General features: G+C 46.8%; 1 protein-coding gene across 10 annotated transcripts in view; it reads left to right on the top strand.

Moving 5' to 3' along the window:
- The window catches only part of NGF (nerve growth factor), a 50,601-nt gene extending 47,888 nt beyond the window's left edge, over positions 1-2,713 (top strand). For all 10 annotated transcript variants that reach the window (XM_067727377.1, XM_067727368.1, XM_067727369.1 and 7 more), the window contains one exon: positions 1,816-2,713. In XM_067727377.1, the coding sequence (XP_067583478.1) occupies positions 1,828-2,553 (726 nt within the window). In that variant the 5' untranslated portion in view covers positions 1,816-1,827 and the 3' untranslated portion in view covers positions 2,554-2,713. The remainder of the gene's footprint in view (positions 1-1,815) is intronic.
- The last annotated feature ends 19,128 nt before the right edge of the window (positions 2,714-21,841 follow it).

Here is a 21,841-nt window from a genome sequence, read left to right as displayed (position 1 = left end):
ATATGTATGGAGTGTGCTTTGAGAGTGAAACAGCAGCAATATAACGGAAGAAAAAAAAGTCCTTGACCGCAGGACATTGGAATGACTCAGAATTAAATAGGTGTGTGAGCACCTATTTAATCCTAACAACAACCCTGTGAAATAGTGTTTATTGCCTGCTTTTTATCAACGAGGAAACAAGGGCTCAGGAGGATTAAGTGACTTTCCTCTGCTAACAAGTATCAGGGCTAGGAATCCAAACAAGTTTTCCTAACCCCAGAGGCAGTGCAGAGTTCTTTCCACTACACTGATTTAGTAGGAGAGAACACACACAGACACACACATACACACATACACACACACATACACACACATATACACACACACATACACACACACACACACACACACACACACACACACACACTTCTGAAGTTAAGAACAGGAAGAGACGGCTTTTCGCTGGGGTGATCTGAGCAGACCTCAAGGAGGAAGTGGTACCCATGCCAGGCTGGAAGAGCAGGCAGGGAGCAGAATGACCTGTGGGGAGAGAGAGGGAGAGAGATCAAATTGGAAGTTTAATACCCTCTCTAGGGGATGCCTCTAACCCTACCAGGAAGATCTGGGGAAGCTTTCCAGAGGTGATGGCTGGTACACACGTACAGGTGTGCACAGGAGCTCACCGAAAGTGAGCTCAAGAACAGAGCTAGTCCCACAGCTAGTTGGCCTGGGGGTGGCTGCTGGCGGGGAAGCAGTACAGTGCAGTGCAGAGCCCCATCTGGCACATGCTTAAGAGGGGCTGGCAGTGCCTTGTGGGGACAGATGACTTATGCCATTTGGTCTACTCTCACTTAACATCAAATAATTTTTAAAAAGACGCACTTAAGAATGAAGGAGAAAGTGGGGGAGGAAGGAAGGATGGAAGGGGAGACTGGCTTAGTAAGGGGTCATGTTTGGATTCTATTTCTGGTCCGGTTTTTGTTTGCAGCTGTAGGCCTGTTAGTTAATTTCTGCGGATCACTTTCCTTGCATATGAAAGAGAGATGATAAATCCTAACCTAACTCACAGACTAATAAGAAACTAGAAGCGAATGCATTTGAAAAAGGCATCACTCACGCCAAGAGAAACCATTATCAGTATCACATTTATAGACGCGAATAGATGGCTGGTGGCTGAATAGACGGACTGGCTAAGATGGTCCCAGAGCTATGTTCACTTTTTTTGCCAAACATGGTGCTTCATGGGTTTTCAGTCACCAGATCTCAGAGCTGACCCGGTGCTACTGTCTGAAGAGGGTGTGTTCAGTGCTGAGGCTTCAAGACAAGTCCCCAGCAGCCCTGCCCACTGCCTTCCCAGGGGAGTCAAGCCGTTGGGCAGGAGACAGCACTGGGAGAGGTGTCAGAATCACTCCCCAGCCATCCTGTTTCACACAGGTGCACACACACCGCCTGCCCATGGCTGCCTCGCTGGCAGGCAGAGAACTCAAAGAATTCTGTAACTAGCACTGCCGAGTTCATACCACACCACTGGGCAGAATTTCAGGGGTTCCGTCCCTTCCTGGGAAAGTGCACCCTGTAGATGGGGTGCCCAGACACCCAGGTTGTCGGAGCCAGCCCTGTTTAAGCCTGTCATCCCAGTGTAACTGTTGTAGCACCGCCCTTCACTCTCAGAAGCGTCTCAGTTTGAATGGTCAATTCCAGGGTCTCCTTGCTCTTAGCCACCAGGAGAAACCTCCTCATCATCCTCTTGGGAGGTCAACTCCGAGGGACCCAGAAACTGCCCTTGCTCCACACCCAGTGCTCGGTGGAATAATCCTCACTTCTGTTTCATTCCAGGTGCACAGCGTAATGTCCATGTTGTTCTACACTCTGATCACAGCTCTTTGGATCGGCGTACAGGCAGAAGCGCACACCCAGAGCAATGTCCCAGCAGGACACGCCATCCCCCAAGCCCACTGGACTAACCTTCAGCACTCCCTTGACACAGCCCTCCGCAGAGCCCACAGCGGCCCGGCAGCCGCGATAGCCGCCAGGGTGGCAGGGCAGACCCGCAAGATCACCGTGGACCCGGAACTGTTTAAAAAGAGGCGCCTGCGTTCACCCCGCGTGCTGTTTAGCACCCAGCCCCCACCTGCGGCCGCGGACGCTCAGGGTCTGGACTTGGAGGCCGGCGGGGCCGCCCCCTTCAACAGGACTCACAGGAGCAAGCGGTCGTCGTCCCACCCTGTCTTCCACCGCGGGGAGTTCTCGGTGTGCGACAGCGTCAGCGTGTGGGTGGGGGACAAGGCCACCGCCACGGACATCAAGGGCAAGGAGGTGATGGTGTTGGGAGAGGTGAACATCAACAACAGTGTATTCAAACAGTACTTTTTTGAGACCAAGTGCCGGGACCCCAATCCCGTCGACAGCGGATGCCGGGGCATCGACTCGAAGCACTGGAACTCATATTGTACCACGACCCACACCTTCGTCAAGGCGCTGACCATGGACGGCAAGCAGGCCGCCTGGCGGTTCATCCGGATCGACACGGCCTGCGTGTGTGTGCTCAGCAGGAAAGCTGGGAGGAGAGCCTGACCGGCCCGACAGCCCTCAACCTCTCCCAGCTCCCCCCTCCACACTCTCCGGCACCCCTCCCTACCTCAACCTGTAAATTATTTTAAATTATAAGGACTGCATGGTAATTTATAGTTTATACAGTTTTAAAGAACCATTATTTATTAAATTTTTGGAAGCAGCCTGTGTGCCGGCCCTCCAGTCATTTTGCCCAGGGTGACCATCTGCAAGCCTTGGGATGGAGGCTGCAGGGAGAAAGGTACACAGCACCCCCTGGCTTTCCCTCAGACCCACCTGTAACCCTGACTCTCCCATCGCCCCCCAACCAGCCTTGCCACGCTTCAGGGAAGGCTAACCGGGTTCAGGTTAAATTAGCCTAAGCCGGGTGTAATTAGGAAGGGAAGTCTGCTGGATTGCAACTTTGTTCTGCATTCCAGAGCCAAAGCTACCTAATCCTTGGATCATCCACCCCACAGCCCGGATTCCCGAGCCTTGATTGCCTCATTCGGGGAAATGTGTGGAGCCTTGTCAGAAGGCAGATCCCCGCCGCCGGGCACGGGGCTGCCTCTGACCTCAGAGGGGCCCAGGCTGGGTCCTTCAGGGACTCACCAGATAGATAGGAGGAGACTGGCACCAAAGACCCGTAAGCCTGGCTCATTTTTTTAGGGGGAGATCTGCTGTTTGCTGAAAAGCTCCCTGGAAGAGTTGTAACGAAATAATCTCAGGAGGCCTGTCACAGTAGATCTGATTTCATGTTAAGATTGCCTTAGTTCTAATGGCTGGCCCTCAATTTATCCCCCAGTGGCTTCCTGCAGAAAGACTCCATGACCCCAAAAAACATGAAGGCCTCCAACACTCTCGTCACCCATTCACGGCCCCACAGCCACTTCCAATGGCCCCAACGTCGGCCTAGAATCAGAGGAACCAGAGGCCGGCCTGAAACTAACTTTTTAATTCCTAATTGGGTGACTTCCACAAGTGACCAAAGGTGGATGGGGTCATGGGAACTGCAGAGAAGATGGTGTGGGGAGAAAAGACAAAGATGAGTGAGAACCAACACAAATAACCGGGAAAGGGGTGGAGGAGAGGTGGGCCAAGCCAGAAGGGAACACGCCTCTCTGCTCCTCCCTGACAGAGGGCACTAAACAAGAGGGAGAGACAGGGGAGCAGGGGAGGGGTGTGAGGGCAGGGAGCACGAGCAGAAAGAGGAGGAAGATGTGTCATCTTCACCAGCATCAGGATCCCCAGGCTTGCAAGAGATCCAACACCCTGGGTAGTTTCCTTTTTTTGTTTAGTTTTGTTTTTTTTGAAGCCGGGGATGTGCTTATTATCACTGACTGTATCAGGAGTGTCTTAGAGATAGCTGGAGATGACAGGGACTCCAGGGTACAGCCTGGAGCAGGGCTCTACCCATTCTCCAGCTGCTACCTTCCCCGGCAACTTTTATTTGTCTGTATTTTGTTTTGTTTTTTGTATTTTCCACAAAGGCAAAAAACTTTCTCCCTTTAGGGCACTTAGCTGAAATGGAAATTTTGCTTTCCTACCCTTCCCCTTTCCCCCAGGGTAAAATGCCTATCTAGTTTGTGTAACAACAGGCCCCAATTGTCCCTCTGACAAAAAAAGCAAATGGCGGTATTCATTCATCTGTAACTCTCCCTGTCCCACGGCCTGCCGCCCCCAAATCCAATCCAAATAGGGCAAATTAGAAACATAGACAGCTTTGGCACGAGAGACATTTGATTAAGGTAAAAGCGTGACGAAATGGGCCCTGTTTTTCCTATCAAAGCTACTGCAATTGGAATAAAGATTTACGTACAAAAAACACCAACCAGAACATTCTGTGCTAAGATACTTGTTCAGATAAAGGCTGCAGGGAGGGAGTCGTCCCACTGACCTGTGTCTGTGGCTTTTTCCTGGACTCCAGTGCCAGTGGCCTTGTCCTTCCCGGCCCCTCCGACAGACAGTTCCTGGGGGCCCTTCCTCCGAGGGCTGGACAGGCCTGCTGGGTCCTAGATGTGGGGAGAGAGGGCTGCTGAGGGAGGCATTCAGGAAGCTTCTGCGGGGAAGGGAGGCTATGTTTGTGAACCTCTACAACGTCGTGAAGGGTCTGGAGAACCACCGCCAGCCCTGCAGGACACTGGGGTGACCTGGACCCCACCACCTGCCTAGAGGGAAGGCAGCCTCTAGCCGCTGAGGAAACACCGAAGCTGAGGGTGGGGTAAGAGGAGGTCCTCCCCACCCCCCGAGTCCCCCCACTCCCCACCAACACCATAGCCTGCCCCAAAGGCAACATTTGCTCCAGGCCAAGCTCCGGAGTCCCAGCGTGGGAGCCAAGGTTTTCACACAATGCAAGGGAATATCAGTTTGGCTGGAAAGAGTCGGAAGGATCCAAGAAACCATCCGGAGCTGGGGCCTTCTCTAGCTTGTACCCTGCCCCCAACACAGTGGGGAGCTCTGGCTTCCAGACCCACCCAGGCTGCCCCCCAGAGGCCAGCCAGGTCACCACGGCCCCAGACATTCGAACACATTGAAAAAACAGCTCAAAACTGCCCGCTATATTCTGCTGAAGAGCAGCAGCTGCAAATCCCACAAACTTTTCCTTCACTTGCCTCACTGAGGTCTTCTTACCCGGGGTCCCCAAACACCCAGCTCCCTCTCCCCTCCAGCACGCCCGCCCAAGAGAGGAGTGCAGACCCTGGCTCGTACATAGCCTGACACAGCCCAGCCCTCCTAGCAAGGCCCATGCTAGCCTCAGCTTGAGGCAAGACTCCTCGTTCTGGGAGACAAGAGCAATATGGTGTCTGATTCTAGTGTATATTTCAAGTCTGGCTCTGTGACTTCCCCCTCCCTCAACCACAGCACCCGCCTGCCCTAGATCTGCATTCCATCCTAACGGGAAACCTACCACGGGGATACAGCTGTTCAGCAACAACCAAAGGGCTATTTTCATTCCCATGAAACATAGGAATGCTCCTCCTAAGTCTCACCACTTTCCCCTCAGCGTAATCTGCATTAGGGGCAGAGGGTCCGTCCAGCCCTGGAGCGCAGAGGACAGGGAAGGGCCGGGTGTTCTCGTCCCCTTGGAGAGAGGGGACAGTGAGGCTGGGGAGCAGACCTGAGTGGAAGCGCGTCTATCGAGAGCACAGGGGCCCACGCAGCAGTGACCCCGGTCTTCCTTTCACAGGCCTGACTGGAGCAGTGGGAGCCCCCAGGGCCCTGGTGCTGAGGAAGCCTCCCACTGTGATGGTCAGAACACTGGGCTTGGCGTCAGCTAGCTTTTAGGCTCAGCTCCCCCATTCCTATCTGCGCAACTTTGGCAAGCTCCTCTTTGACCTCAGTTCCTGCAGCTGTGAAATGAAAATAATCATTCCTAGATCCCAGAGTTGAGAGCATGAAGCAAAACCAACTATTTGAAAGTAAACAGTCATGTTCTATACAAAGGTAAGGCGAAGTAATTTACTCTGCACTTAATAATTTCTCTGTTAATTGTAGGAGAGTGACAATTATGCTAGTACTCACTAAATATATGTTTGTTGGCAGATATATAGATCGGGTAAAGGAAATCTTCTGACTAGTGGACATCATGGAATACAGGTGTGGCACAGCCAGACCCCAAAGGGTAAGATCAAGAACAGCAGCTCTTCAGCCCAGATCCTGCTTGAATCTGGGCTCGGGAAGGCCACCTAGATTCTAGAGGTTCTAGTGTAATGGTTAAGAGCATGGGATTTGGAATCAGACAAGCAAAGTACTTCTGCTTAGGCTGTGTGACCTTAGGCAAGTCGCTTTGCTTCTCTGAGTTTCAATTTTTCATCTGTCAAATGGGGATAATAATAGTAATATACATGTGTGTAGATATATATATATTTACACACCTAAGAAGTATATAATAAATTTTAGTGTTGAAAAGTAGAGGTGGCTGAGAAACCCTGAAAGTTTGTTAGAATGGGGTGGACATCTTTCAACAAGGCAAGGAGGTTCGTGAACAGACAGCTTTACAGATGTATCACAGGTTCCTTTTGTGACAAGCAATGCTGATAGCGACCATCAGCATTTACTAAGAGCTTGCTCTCCACAAGCACGGCACTAAGCAGTTCATGTGGATTAGCTCTGAGCAAGCCTCTGGGTTCTAAAACCAAGACCACCTTAAGGAGAGCACCGGAAGGCTGTGCTTTCTGTTTGCGCGCATCACTGCCACAGAGCTGCTCCCTGGCTCTCTGGGATGTGATTACTTCCCCAGCCCTTGGCAAGTTTATAAACCACTGTCTTTTTTTTTTTTTTTTAACAGCTTTATTGGAGTATAATTGCTTTATAATGGAGTGTTAGTTTCTGCTTTATAACAAAGTGAATCAGTTATACATATACTTATGTTCCCATATCTCTTCCCTCTTGCGTCTCCCTCCCTCCCACCCTCCCTATCCCACCCCTCTAGGTGGTCACAAAGCACCGAGCTGGTCTCCCTGTGCTATGCGCTGCTTCCCGCTAGCTATCTATTTTACGTTTGGTAGTGCATATATGTCCATGCCACTGTCTTTGAGAGTTTCCACGTGTCAAGCACATGGGCTCTGTTTTGCTCCAATTCACTTGCGTCTGCAACTGGAAAGCTCTGACCTTCTCAAAGTTCACCTGGATTTGTGGAGATGGCTCAGCGGCCCCAGGGCCAAGATGAAGATGGGTGGGCCCTCTCGCAGCAGCAGCCTGAGGAGAATCCCTCCAACCCAGGCCTGTTCCTTAAAATCAAGGAAGTGCTCCATTTGTGCTCCCTCAGCACCTGGCCCAACCTTGCCTGTGGCGGGCATTCAACCAGGGTAATTAAGATGGAAGTTAGCTCCCATCTGTTTCTCCACCACCACCCCATCCCATCTGTGCCCGCCCTGTGTCAGCAGTAAATGGGTTAATGGTCTGAGTTGAAGGCAAGGTCTTTCCTGAAGCCACTGCCTGGGAGTCATCCAAGCAGCTTTCCAAGGTTGGTGTCATGATGAAGAGCACAGACCGCCACAGTCAAACCCTGGCCTCACCACTAGCTGGGCTGGGTGATATCGGATAAGTTACCTTCACTCCCTGCACTTCAGTTTTCTTACATGGAAAATGCGGATGATGATGATAGCACCCACTTTGTTGAGTTGAAAGGCACTTAGTCCAGTGTGTGGCACATAGTAAATTACTGTGTTTAAAACTTAGGTAAATACACTTACAGCTATATATACATCGATGCCCACATATAGCCACAATATACAGATACACACACAAAGAGAGCCCCTGAGAGCTCTGAAGCAGCCAGGACGTGTACATTCCTCACTCACACGCACCCACACACTGACTTAAAAACACAGAGCAACAGACGAATCACTGCAAATAAACCTTCTGGACGATGGCCACAGTGATAAGAAGCAATCAGGTGGAAAGAGTAAACCGGGGAAGACTTTCCAAAGGAAACAGCTTCTGAACTGTTTGGAAAAAGAAGTTGAGCGAAATTATTGTTTGTGCTGGGACTTCTTCCAGATCTACAAACAAGGTGAAACCCGAACACGAGGTTGCCCAGCTCTGGATGGGAGAGAAAGAAGAGCCGCCCCTATTCTCTCACCTCATTCTGAACTACAAACTGGCCATGGAACCAGCTTCTCCTACAAACACAGACCTTGGGAAAACTCAGAGAATAACAGTGTGAAATCCCGTGGGTGGACGTAAGGTCCCCGTATGCTGTCCACACAGTCTTTGTATTCAACCAGATGCCGAAGAGCTGGTCAAACAGCTTGTGAATATGGGGCTTCCTCCAGGCTTATCAGCTGGGTTTCCATGACTCAAAGTAAGTAAGAAAAAGAGAGGTCCCCAGAGTGGGCACCATGCACTGCTGGCTCCAGGTACGGACTTGGGTTGGAGGCCAGCTTGATGCCCTGGCTGACATTTGGTGCCATGGCTAAGTGCAGTCTCCATCCGGCCTGGCAGCCTCTTTCCCCTTCATCTCGCCCTCACCATTCCTTTCACTTTGACATAATGAAAGTGCAACCTGCACACTGTCTAGAGGTTGCATATGATAATTAGAAACATGTGTCCGAGCTGGCATCCCTTCAAAGGACTCTGGAAATCGGACTTGGGCCGTCTTCTGATTGCAACAGCAATCCCCCGAGCTGGCTCTCCAGCCTTCACATTCTTTCAGCTGCACCTAGCGTTAACTCTTGCCAGTGGAAGACTGCTGCAAGCAGAGCTCATTCCTGAGGTTCTGCAGAGGCTGGCAGTAATGATTCCCAGGTACACAGCAAGGCTCTGGACTTGGCATCTAGGCAGGAACTTTTCAGCGATAATAGCAAGAATCAGCAGGCTTATTTTCCTTTTTGCAGAATTGGCACGTTGATGGGTCACCACCCAGGTGGGAGCCTGGGCCTTCTGGGGCACTGCCTAGACTCTCAAGGAATCCAATGCTGGTTCCTCTCTGATCCAGCAGGGTGATTTTTGCTACAGAAGATACCAAAATATCTTTATCTCACCAGGAAACTCCGGAGGGAAATGCAGAATCAGTGGCACCTCTCCACTATAATCACCCAAGCTGTGTGACTGACAGGAGAGACTGAGGGGACTCATTCAGTTGAGCAGAGACCAACTGCACATCAATGACATACAGGTGTCTTGCTAGGCCCTGAGTAGACAGAGGGTAAGTGGGGCCCCCTGTCCTCCAGGACTCTATGTCTGAGTTGGAGGCTGGATAGAGGATTTTGGTCTTTCTTTCAGCTTTTAGTCTAGATACATCTATAGCCACACACCCACAGCCCATGATAGCAGGCTCAAACACCCCCTGGTATTGGCAGCAATCACCCTGCCCCCTCACCTTGGCCTCTTCTTGCTTATTCCTGACCTCCTTTCACATCCTTACCGAGTTCTAAACCCTTGGCCCCAGGCCCCTGACCCTGATCCTGCCCTGGGTTCTCCAGGGAAGTGCTTCTCAAATTTTAATGTTCACCTGAGTCACCTGGGGATCTAATTCAATATATAAAGGATAGGAGGCTGAGATCCTGAATTTCTAACTAGCCCCCAGGTGATGCCCATGAGCTGCTCTGGGGACCACACTCTTGAGTATCAGGGTCATAGACCACATATGGCCTCCCCTTGGTCTAGACCTCAGTTCTCCATTGGGAACTTTAACCAGACTCATCTCTTTAGTTCTTAGAGTCCAAATTGGCCTTGGGTACAACAGTCCTGGCTCTGCTCCAGCCACTGGGAATCTAACCTCTGTCTTATACTCCTGAGCTGCTGTCCCACAAGGTCAGTGCTGCTGTCCTTCTTTGGTAGGGAGAAGTCAGAAAGGGGCAGACCCAACTAATATCATGTTGGGAAGAATGCGATGGGGGCTACAACCAAGTCTCAAGGAGGTGGAAACTCATCCCAAAGAGAAGCCCGGGGCGGAGGTAGGGTCGCAAGAGTCAGGCCTCGAAGCTGTATTTGGCGTTGAGACAGAAAGAAAGGCACCAGCCACACAGCACCAGGCTCATCCTACTTGTGAAAAAGTTAGTGACGAGCAAAGCACCATAATGGAGGCCTGATGCAGAGTCTTTCCCTCGCAAAATAAATCTGAGCAAGCTTCCTCTCCTCTCTGACCCTCAGTTTCTTTGTTTTCATAACAGAGAGATGAAAGTCATTCTCATCAGCGTCAGACATTGTGGACTGTCCTAAAACTTCCCAGAGGGGCTGTTTTTACTGTACCCGGGACAATTTACATAACACTTGATATAACTCTCAGCAATGGCTGTAAAAATGAAAAATGTCACAGTTAAATGTATAAAACAAGTAGCTCTCACCTGTCTCAGAGTTTGTCTCCCTTCAGCTTTAAGCAGATGAATTTCATAGCCAAACCATGTCAGGAGTCACTTCAAGCATTTGAAAACCTCAAACCAGATCCCTTGGTGGCCATATGTGGAGTTTCCACCTCTGGCTCTCACCGTTAAAGGGCAATATACAGTTTATTCACAGTTTATTATATTTGAAGAATGTCATTTAAAAATAACAACCAGTTCGATTCCTTCTCTCTTTAGTCGGCTCCTTTATGGATCTACAACAGTTGCTGCTGCCATTACAATCTCTTTTATCCATTAAGCAAAAATATCACGATTTTGAGTAAAATATCATGGACACACACAAAAAAGTGAGGCTTTCAATTGCCCTAAGAGAAGCTTTGCTAGGAGCAATTGTGAAGAATTCAAGCTACTTAAAGTTTATCAGAACAGATGGCCACTTAGTTCTCCCTGAATTAATAGTTGCTGGAAGCAACAGAATCAAATGAATGCTGTATGCATATACCAGAAATTGTATATTTAGATAACTCGGTGAAGTTCATTGGTTGGCATCATTCGGTGTCAGAGATTTGCAGTTTTAGGTCGTAAATATAGATTTATCTGGAAAATATTTTGTTTCAGAGATTGAAGTTTGTTTGGTTACTGTTGTTGGTTTTTTGTTTGTTTGTTTTTAAACAACATGATTCTACACAGAACAAGAGCCAGAAGACAAAAATGTGGGCAAAATTCCCTCTAAATCAGTCTTATTCCAGCAGCCTCTGGATTCAGTACAAGCAAGGAGTCCAGCTGGGAAAACTATCCGTTTGGTGTTGATTTTCTGTTTCTGGATTTACCTTTCACTTGGGTCATTTTCCTTATTTTTCTCCACATGTTCCAGGAAGCCTTCCCCCTGTGCCTCCTATTAGACAAGACTCCTTCTCCACTGAGAAATCACATAGGCATAATATTCATGGCTGGGGAAAGTGATGATAGGACAGAGGTCTATAAGCAAGAGGGCCCAACATACATCAAAGGGTTTGGATGACTTCTGGTAACATAACTCAAAATGCTACTCATTGAGAGATTTATTCTACATAGACTTTAATCATGGCTTTATTGGGTTGTGGTTTGTGTGTATTTGGTGAGTTATAGAGGCTTTTAGGAGGAAAAAGCTTTTCAATTTTGTTATTCATTATAAAAGCCTTTGTCCTATGTAAAGCAATAAAGATGTGATGAAAATGGAATACCCAGATCCCAGTGGAATGAGGGGAGAGTGTCAGAAAAAGAAGGGCAATGTTTACATCAGAATCCTAACTGTGCCACTAAATAAAGAGGGCTCTCAGTCTGGTGACATGTGCAGACCATCTGGACTACAGGGTGGATCTGAGTACTGTTTTCTTTAAACAAAGACATTGTGCACAGCTCAGGTAGCAAATAGTGATAGATCCTGGAGAACACACTGAACATCACTGTCCTTGACACACCCACAAAAGCTACATGTTATCTCTGCCCTACACTTCTGCCCCTTATTCACTGGAAAAAAAACAAGCACCCTGTTCCATTAGTCCACATTGGTCCAGACTCCTAATCCACCTGGTTTCTTTTGTTTATTTTTTTACGAATTTATATTTTGGTAGGGGAGAGGCAAGCATAGTAGGGTGTGTAGGGGACTAGTCTATGGAAGCAGAATTCCTGAGTTCAAATCCTGGCTTTCCCACTGACTGGCTGTATTAGCCAGTTCAGGCTGCCATAACAAAATACCATAGACTGGCTTTAACAACAGAAATGTATTTTCTCACAGTTCTGGAGGCTGGGAAGTCCAAGATCAATGTGCCAGCCAAGGGCTCCCATCTGATGGCTTGTAGCCCATCTGATGGCTTGTAGATGACTGCCTTCTTACTGTGTCCTCACATGGTGGGAAAGACAGAAAGAGAGTGGGGTGAAGAAGAGCTCTCATAAGGACACTAATCCTGTTGGGTCAGGGCCCCACCCTTATGACCTCATTTAACTTTAATTGCTTCCTTGAAGGCCCCATTTTGGAATACAGTCACATTGAGGGTGAGGGCTTGAACATATAAATTTTAGGGCACACCATTCAGTCCATAGCATCAGGTTTGTGGCTTTGAGCAAGTTGTCTAAGCTGTTTCTCTGTCTGTAAAACAGACAATTATATAAAATTGATAATTTTATCTACCCCATACCTTTGCAGTAAGCATTCAATATCACCTCTATAAAGTGCTTAGCAGAGTGTCAGTTGTCAAGAGCTAGTTTCACTCACATAGAAGCAAATTCTAGGACTTCATTCCATTAGGGTGACCAAGAAGGATCAGAGATTTGAGATTGTTAGGGAAGAATGGGGAACATGCCAACCAGTTCTGACCCTGACAAGGAGAGGCAGAAAAGGACACAAGAAAGTGAAGTGCTAAGAAAAGAGGATGTGCAGTCCACTGCTGGATGGCCTAGATGCTAGAAAGTTTCTCCTCGTATTAAACTAAAAATCTTTCCCCAACATTTCTACCCATTCACCCAAGTATTGTCCCTAGGAAGTGTTCTCTGGAATAACACATGGAACTGGCCCATGCCCTTTTCCATATGACAAATTTTTGAAAATAGCTATTATGTCCCCCACCTAAGTCTTTTATTTCCCAGGCTAAACGTTCCCAGGTCCTTCAATCATCCCTGTATGAAAGGGTTTCCAGCCCCCTTACTATCCTGGTCAACCCTCTCTGGACACACTCTAATTTGTCCATGTTCCTCTTCAAATGTGGTGTCCAGAAGGAAATACAATACTCCAGATGTGGACTGGCCAGCACTAATTACAATAGGACTATTAACTCCTTTGATCCACGTAGTATATATCTATCAATGGAGCCTAAAATTACAAAAACTTTTTCAGCTCCCACATCACTCTAGATTTTCCTTTCAAGTTTATGGTAAATTACAACTGCTTAGTTTTTTGTTTTGTCTTGTTGTTTTCTCACTATTATTAGACCAGGACTCCTCCATCTCCCATTTTACCAGTGATTATTTAGCTTAAACACAGGCATGTGGCTTACTGACTAGTGAGACTTAAAGTCTTTGTGGGCAGGAACTATGTCTAACTCATCGTGTTATTTCAGAGCCTAGCACAGTGCCTGGCTCACTGATGTGTTAGCTATACCTTCTACCTGCTGCTCGCCACCATGATGAGAGCCTAAGGAATAAAGACACCAAGAATGCACCAGGCAAAAGCTTGATCTTTACTCCTAATTATAGGTTTGGCCTCCAAATCCCTATAATGTCTCCTACCCTGGCAACCTGAACAGGAGCACCTTTGACCCTAGCAGGACTTCTGTGAACTCAAACAAGCCCATCTGATGGCAAACACAGCAGGGAAGAAAAAGAAAAGGAAAGAGAAAAGAACACAAGAGCAAACTGGAAAGGGGTGAATATAAGAGCATTTGCTCAGTCCAGCTCCATTTATAATTGCATTATTCCTTCCACTAAGAGCCCCACCCCTTCTATTTTGAGCACCCTGTGAGAGGAGGGGGAAGCCTTGAGCTCCCCCTAGAGGCGAGAGCATGAGACTAATAAGAGATGCTCAATAACTTGAATGATCACTGATGTTGGGTTCTATATGAATCTTAATCTCATAATCCAACATACTGACAGATCCTCTCATCTATTAGGAAGGATAAGGCCAACCTGGAGCTTTTAAAGAAACATCAACAAATGTGACCTTAGTCCAGGGAACTCATTGCAAACTCTCTTTGTCTGAGCACTAACTCCTTCACTTGGTTTATTTGCTTGCTCCTATCAGCTTTGGACCCCAGGCAGACTTCCACAGACTTGCGAGTCTTGTACTTGCTTAACTTGGACCTGAGCTTTCTTATTCATAAATTTGTTCATCCAAGTCAAGGGCTGTATAAGAACTGGGATAAGTTGGTGAGAAAAATCAGACATGGGAAAAGAAAAATCACCTTATGGTCTAGTGAAGGAGCAAGATATCCCACAAATAAAAGAAACTGCAACCATGATGAGTGTTACAAGTACAAGTACATGGGACCGTGAGCACAACAGAGGGGTTTGACCTAGTTGGGGAGGAGAAAATCATGTGTGAGGTAAGGGATGAGTGGGATCAACCCGGTGAGGATGAAAGTGAAGAAGTTTCCAGGCGGAGACAATAGCCTTATGCAAAAGGTCTGGTGGAGGAAAGCCCAGAAGGTCCTAGAAGTTGAAAAGAGGCCAGCATGGCTAGGACAGAACACAGAAGAGGGAGGTGGCAGGAAGACGAGGCTATGGAAGAGAGCTGCTTGGCTTGTCACCAAGACCTGATTCCAGATTAAGTCCGATCTACAACCAGGTTTATTTAAACTCGATTGTCAAATAACTCTTAATTCACCTTTTCCATCCTGTCTTCAAGGCTTTCATGAGCTACACTGTCAATGCCTTGAGGAAATCAAAATAAATTATGTGCGTATGATGACCCTGATTGGGTCTATCATGGATCTTAGAGATAGAACTTCAAGCATGAGTAGAGGGTTTTTGTTTGATTTTCTTATTTAACATGGAGTTTTTGAACCTACTGAAAAGCATAAGGAAGCAAGAAGAAGGAGAAACTATGGGTGCTAGAGAATATTTGATGTGGGTGAAAATCAAAGTCCTTCATGAGAAAACACTAGGTGCCTCTCTGATATCTTTCTCTGAATAGTTTCACCATTCCCTAAGGATAACATCATTCAGCTATGTTTTTCATTCGTTCAATGTTTTTCCTTGTTGGTAAGAAATCAGCTGGTGACCATGCAATTTTAAGCCCATTTTCCTTTCATTCCAGGACTATTTAACACTGGCTACAAATCTGTAACCAAGCGGTAACATCCTCTACTTTTATTGTTCTTTCATTTAATCATCATTCTTTCAACAAACACATATTAAGTTTTTACTATGTGCTAGACACTGAGGATAAAAATATGAATAAGACAAGAGTATTTGCCCTCTGAGAGCTCACAGTCAAGTGGGAAAACCAGGCATGATCCAATTAGTTAGTAATGGAATAGATATGAATATGATAAATGGTAATGTGAGGTGAGAGAAAGCTCTTAGCTCTGCCTACCAAGGCAAAGGGGGACTTTTACAGGAAAGACATTTGAGCTGAGCCTTGGAGCACACAAGGACAAAAGGAAGTCCCAGGCAGAGAAAATGGCATTTGCAAAGGCAGGGAGGCAAAGGAAAGAGTGGAATAGTGGGTAACCATAGGAAAGTGGTTTGGACAGAGTCCAAGATGTCCATAGGAGTCAGGAGAGAGATGAGGCTGGAAAAGTAGGTAGGAATCACTCATGATGAGTTTTGAACCTTGTTCTCCAGAATTTAGATGTTGTCCCATAGGCAATGGTAAGCCTGTAAAGCTCCGATTTTTACTTTAGAAAGATCACTCGGATAGTCACGTGGAGGATAATTTGTAATCATGAAGAGTCAAAGAGAATTTTAACGCATCTGACACCAATGACTGGTTGGTCCATATACATTTGGTGATTTACATATGGTGCTACCTTGATTTGTTTGACAGAAAATCTAAACCTTAATGACAATCACAGGATCTCTGGAAAGACAGCTGGAGTTGCCTCCATTTTTCCCAAAGTGTGTTCCACAGGACACTAGTCCTATGGGGTGTTAGCAGGTGTTAAGTAGTGGGGAAAATGTCTGCCAATTATATCTAGGTTATTACCTATAGGGAGTAGAGTAGCCTTAAAGGTAAACCAAATGAGATAAAGCAAAGAAAGTGCTTCTGTGTTTCTTCAAGAAGACATCAAAGAAGATATATAGGTATAGGTAACTACAGACACAGATATAACCACTTGCTTTTCTTTTTGTGATGCTTTCCTTGGACTTGTGCTAAAATGGGCTGAAAATGGTACTCTCTGAGCACACAGCTACTAAGAGTAGGAAGAAAGCAGTTTCAGCTTCAGCCAGGCAGCAGGGAGAAACTAATTTGTAATTCAAGAATTGGTTGTACAGCTTTCTAACCCCTGGAAAAGGGGCCAGGTGAGGTAGGTGGTACCAGCCAGGCTGATCAAGGTAAGGAGGAGGTTCAAGGAGCCAGGCTAAGTCATAAAAAGAAGTGGCCAGGGGCAGAGAAGAGCAGAGATCCAGGACATGAGTATACAACTATAATGACCACAGGAGAATGCTTGAGTATCAAGATAAAGAACCCGAGTCTGACATCAAGCCTGGGCCTGAAAAGAAGATCAAGTAGGAGATCAGGTCCCAAGTAAATGCAGAGATGGAGTAGGAAGTTGGGATCAAGATGTGAATGAAACAGAAAGCTCTGGGTCTTTCTCCATGTACAGAGATGGGTAGCTCAGAGCATCTTCTTATGAGACCAGGCTGTGCAGTGCCAGAGCATGGGAGTCACCCTGCACTGAAGCATAGCATCTGGGTAGGCAAGGTCATCCATACACAGATAAACTGGGTCCTCCCCCTGGACTAGAAGTTACTGGGTAGGAATCACCTGATCCTTCTTAGTTACTCCAGCATCTCACACACAACTTGGTACAACGGTAGGCGCTCAGTTAAGATTTTCTGAACAAATGGCTGAATAGATTCTCTAAACTAAGCTTCCCTCACATTGCCAACCTTCCTGACCTCTAGGTCCCAAAGGAAGTTCTACCTGGATACGGAATGTCTTTGTAGAGTGATTCTCCTTGTTACAGCCGAATGGAAAGGTGTGAAGACCTTATGCTCGTTGAGATGTCAACTTCCAATCTCAACAGGGAAATGATACCAGGTGGCAAAGCCACCCTAGTGGAACATCAAAACTGACACGTTACCCTCTCCTCTCCCTTTTCCTACTTCATCCCAACACTGGGCTGAACTATCAACACGAGGAAGCTGAGTGAGAAGGAAACACAGGCCCATAGGATGGCTTCCCAACAAGAGAACTTAAATTTTTAATGATAGTATTAACTAAGGCTTATCAATCTGCAATTTTGTTAGACAAATTTAAACTATAGACATGTTATATTATGTTATTTTGAGTTATTTTTGTTTTCCCAGTTTCTATAACCATGAAAGAGTTTTGGCATGATTATCCTCTCACATGAAGGGAGGGGAGGGGTCTTAACGCCTTGAATGGCATATGGGTCCACACAGTGGGGGATCCATTTCAAGAAGAGGCATTTAATTAACAGGCAAAATGCCAGAGCCTAGGAAATCTAACAGTACCCAACTCCTACCAAGCAGAGGATGGCATTTCAGAGTACTTTCCATGGTGCCATCCTTCCCATGGTTTGCATACACAGGGAGGACCAACGGAGCTGCTACATGCAGTTTTGTATTTGCAGGAATGTGAAAAAGATAGAAACCAGGGTCCTTGGCAGTCAAGTTAAAACCAAGTTGATTCGGTTGCACAACAATGTGAATGTGCTTAATGCCACTTAACTGTACACTTAAAATGGTTAAATGGTAATTTTTATGTTATATTTTACCATAATAGCTTTTTTTAAATGAGCAAATAGAATAAAGGTTGGGGGAGGAAGGATGAAAGCAAGTTGATTCTTTATAACCTGCACAGAGGGAGGGGAGCAGTGGCACAGTTGATCCAGAAACATTTTTACTTGGTTTTGGATTGCAATTTAGGAGCCCGTGTGTGACTGATAACGTTGCTAGGTATGTTCACCTTATCCATCAACACCATCCAACACAAGAGAAGAGAGTGCTGCAGGGCACTGAGTACTCTGAAAAGAGGACCACGGGCCACCACTGGCCACATGCAATCTGCAGAGCTAATGGACAGGAACTGGGCCACCACTGAGTGGAAAGGCTGGGCTATCTCTGCGCTGCCCACGAGGCTAACTGATGCTCAGCTGAGCTGACCCATTCATTCTCCTCCCCTGACCCACATGTGTGGGCAGCGTCTGGCCAGAGCTGTTCTGGAACACGGTGACAGGCAGAGCCTTCCATATGCTCACACCCAAGGTTTTATCCACAGAAATTCTATTAGTTCCATATCATGGAGGCTGTCCAAGGAACCCTCAGCTCAGGGACACTCCTTGTCCTGCTCAAAGGCAGTGACAAAAGTGACAGCACTTAATGTCTGAAGAGGAATTCACAAGAATAGACTTGCAAAATAGTCCAGCATCAGATGTTGGTGACACTTACTGCCTGATGTCCTCAGTCTAACACTGGTGATAGGACAATCTCAGGTCTGGCTGGGAAGAGGGCTTTTCAGGTTCTCTCTCTTCCCTAACGGTAGTCTCCCTTCCAACTTAACAAACACTAATCAGACAGCGATTATGTAAGATTCTGGGACCACTGGGAGAAATTATACAAGATCCTGTGGCCATGGCACTGCCAGCACTCAGACCTTAGACCTCAGGCTCTGGCTCTCCTAGGAGGGGTGTAGAGCCCAATGGGTACTGGCTCCAAACCAATCCATCAACACATATTCATGCCACTGTCTTATTCATCTTGGGTTCCTACCAGCACAGGTATCCTCCTCTCATTCCTTTGCATCCTTGGAAACCTCATTCCTTGTACTCTTTCCTTGTGGTCTAAGCTAAAGTCTGACACTTCCTGAGGCACCATCCTCCCTACCACCCTCTCAAGGGCTTCTCATTCTGCCACTCCCCGTGTAACCTAGGTTAAGTGGGAGTGGAGAGGGAGTAGCATCGGGCTCCCATCGCTGCTTCCATCTCCTGTAACAGTCTCTCCCCATTTAGGGCTTTGCCACAGTGCTCACTCCTCCTCATGACCACCAACTATGGAAAGAATACAAGCAACCTTAAGATACAGCTCAGAATCGCTGTTCATCCTGCCAGTTTTACCTTCTGATTTCCTCAGATCTGTTCTCTCTCTCCCTGTAACCACTGCCCTGCTGTAGACCCTCAACATCTCTTGCCTGAAATATTGCAGTAGCTTCCTCACTGATGTATCTGTGTCTGGTCTTGTTGCCCTCATACCTGCCCCCCAGGCCTATACTATTTAAAACACAAATGTTACTGTAATACTTCCCAAGTGGTTGTGACCTCATAGATGTAACTAACACTTATTGAGGGCTTTCATGGTGCCAGACCCTGCGCTACGTGCTCTACATGTTACTATTATTGTCCCCATTTAACAGAAGAGGCATCCACAGTTGAGAGAGACTAAATCAAGATCACACAGTCAAGAAGTGTCTTAGATGGAATTCAAAGATCTAACTGTCCAACTCCAGATCCTAAGCACCTAACCCTTGGCCACTGAAGAAGACATCGTTAGCACTCACGAGCATTCCCAGTTCTCTGCTCCCTCCAGGCACAAGGGAGGATTACACTGCTCACCCCCTTAAAAGTTAAGAGTGGTCACCTTACCTGTTTTAGTCAGTGAGAAGTGAAGGGAAGTGACAGGGGTCTTGTTCTGGTGGAAGCATTTAAGCACCAGTATGCAATTATCCGTACTCTTCTCCCGTGCTGCAGTGAAAACTCCAAAGCTTTCTGTCGAGATGGTGAAATCATACGAGGGCAGAGCCCTTGTCAGCCTAGGTCCTGAGTGCCCAGGTTGAGCTGAGTCCCCCATCAACCTACAGGGTTGAAGCATGAACAAGAAATAAACCTTTGTTTTATGAACCTTTCAGCCGCTAAGATTTGGTAATACTATAGAAACACACACATACACTCAACACACACACATACACTCACACTCACACACACACACACACACACACACAATTTAGCTTGTCTTGATAAATACGAATATACTGCCATGCCTCAGTTACAATAACCAGGCTCTTGTCTTCTTGCAAAAGCCTTCTTATATTCCAGTTTTGTTCACTGCATTTACTAGCTATGCAAACTCAAACAAATCGCCTACCTCTCTGAGTCTCAGTTTCTTAATTTATGAGTGTTGAAGTAGAGCTTAAGTTAAATTTTATTCAACAAACCCTTACAGAGAGTAAGCGCCAGGCACCGTGCTGGGTGCTAGTTGATATGGAAAGCCTTTTCTACATCTGGGTCTGGGTCTGTCCTGACCCACTGTCTAGGACCATCGTCCAGAGCTCACTGCTGGGAGCAAACCTGGGGTCAAGCCCTGGCTCTGCCACTTACTAGAGTGCCCGTGATTACACAGAGTGAGACTGTGGGTGAGTTATGACTCAATCTCTCTGTCTCCATGTCATCATTTAGTAAAGCAAGAACATTTATTCCTACCTACCAGGTCTGTGGGGAGGGGCAAATAAAGTGTGTGTATATAACTCCAAGGATGGATCCACTGGTGATAGAAACATATCTGGTATTAGTCATGGTGTCACCTCTTACTTGCTGTGTGACCTTGAGCATGTTACTTAGACATTTTATGCCTCAACTCCTCCATCTAGAAAGAGAAAATAGTAATGGTACCTCTGCCTCCATTGGGTTTTAGTGAGAACTATTGAATTCTTGACACATGGTAGCACTCAACAAATGTTCATTACTCCAAAGAAAGACACTTTACACATACCAGGCTGTTTATATGTTTTTATGTGTGTGTGATATATACTCTCAAATTTTACAATTATTGATTCAATGGCTATTTCTCCCACCTTGAAGATAGGGACTGGGTCTTTTTCCTCTTCACATCTCCAGTGCCTGGAGAGCAGACTGGTTGAATAACTGTTTGTGGGATGAACTGAATGAATTTATCACATTTTTCTATTATCTTCTTTCTATCTTCCTGAAGAAAACTCAATCTCTTGGCCTTAGAAAGTCACAGGCTTTTCTGGGGAGTGTCTAGTTGTCAAAGAAGTCGCTTCTCACAAATGTTCAATCTGACCTGACAAATGGAGAGAAGGGCTTGGGGCCGGGTGGGAAGGCGTGTGTAAGCTCACCAAATTGCCTCAGTCTCTGGGTCATGTTTTTCTGCAGTCTGAGAGGTTTTGTTTTTTATTTAAAGAAACAAAACAGTTTCCAAGGAAAACTCATTTTGTTATGGTTCAAAACCATTTCATTTGTGATATTATTTCCTCTGCTGAGCTTTCAACTTTCTAAATCCCTCTGAGGCTGGAACAGCTCCAGGGCTGTGAGTGCTCTTGAGGCGGGGGTGGGGGAACGGAGGATGGGGAACGAATCCCTCCTTTGCAGAGCCCACCACTGGCTGCAGAGCCTGGAGATGCAGCTCAGAGAAATAAATCACTATCCTCCAGGTTTCCATTCAGATCCATTCAGCAGCACCCTTGAAAGTGGACGCTTCCATGGCTTTTTAATCATGGAACTTTCCCTGGAGAAAGCGTCGGGTCTGTGGCCAGACACAGCGCAGCTGAGGTCATCAGGGCTGGTGAGGGGAGTGTCTCTGGATGGTTTTGTGGCCAACAGTTGGGGTTGCTTTATCACATCTGAGGGAAACATCAGTGGAATCCCACATAGTGACTATCTGTCCTCACAATTCATGATCACAGAGCACTCCTGATTTTCCTCCAACCCCTCTAATGTGTTGTGCAACTTGAGAGTGGCCAAAGAAAAGATCTTCCTTCATGTGGTGGCTCTGCCCTAGTAACATGTCTAAAGCTGTTCTGCGAGTGACCTGGAGGTTTTTGAGGCTTTTCTTGAGCAAGGAGGAAAATT

Source organism: Pseudorca crassidens, chromosome 2 (assembly GCF_039906515.1).
Source record: "Pseudorca crassidens isolate mPseCra1 chromosome 2, mPseCra1.hap1, whole genome shotgun sequence".
In the NCBI taxonomy this organism is placed as follows: Eukaryota; Metazoa; Chordata; class Mammalia; order Artiodactyla; family Delphinidae; genus Pseudorca; species Pseudorca crassidens.
Note: the sequence above shows the minus strand (reverse complement) of the source record. Positions and strands in the feature narration are given on the sequence as shown.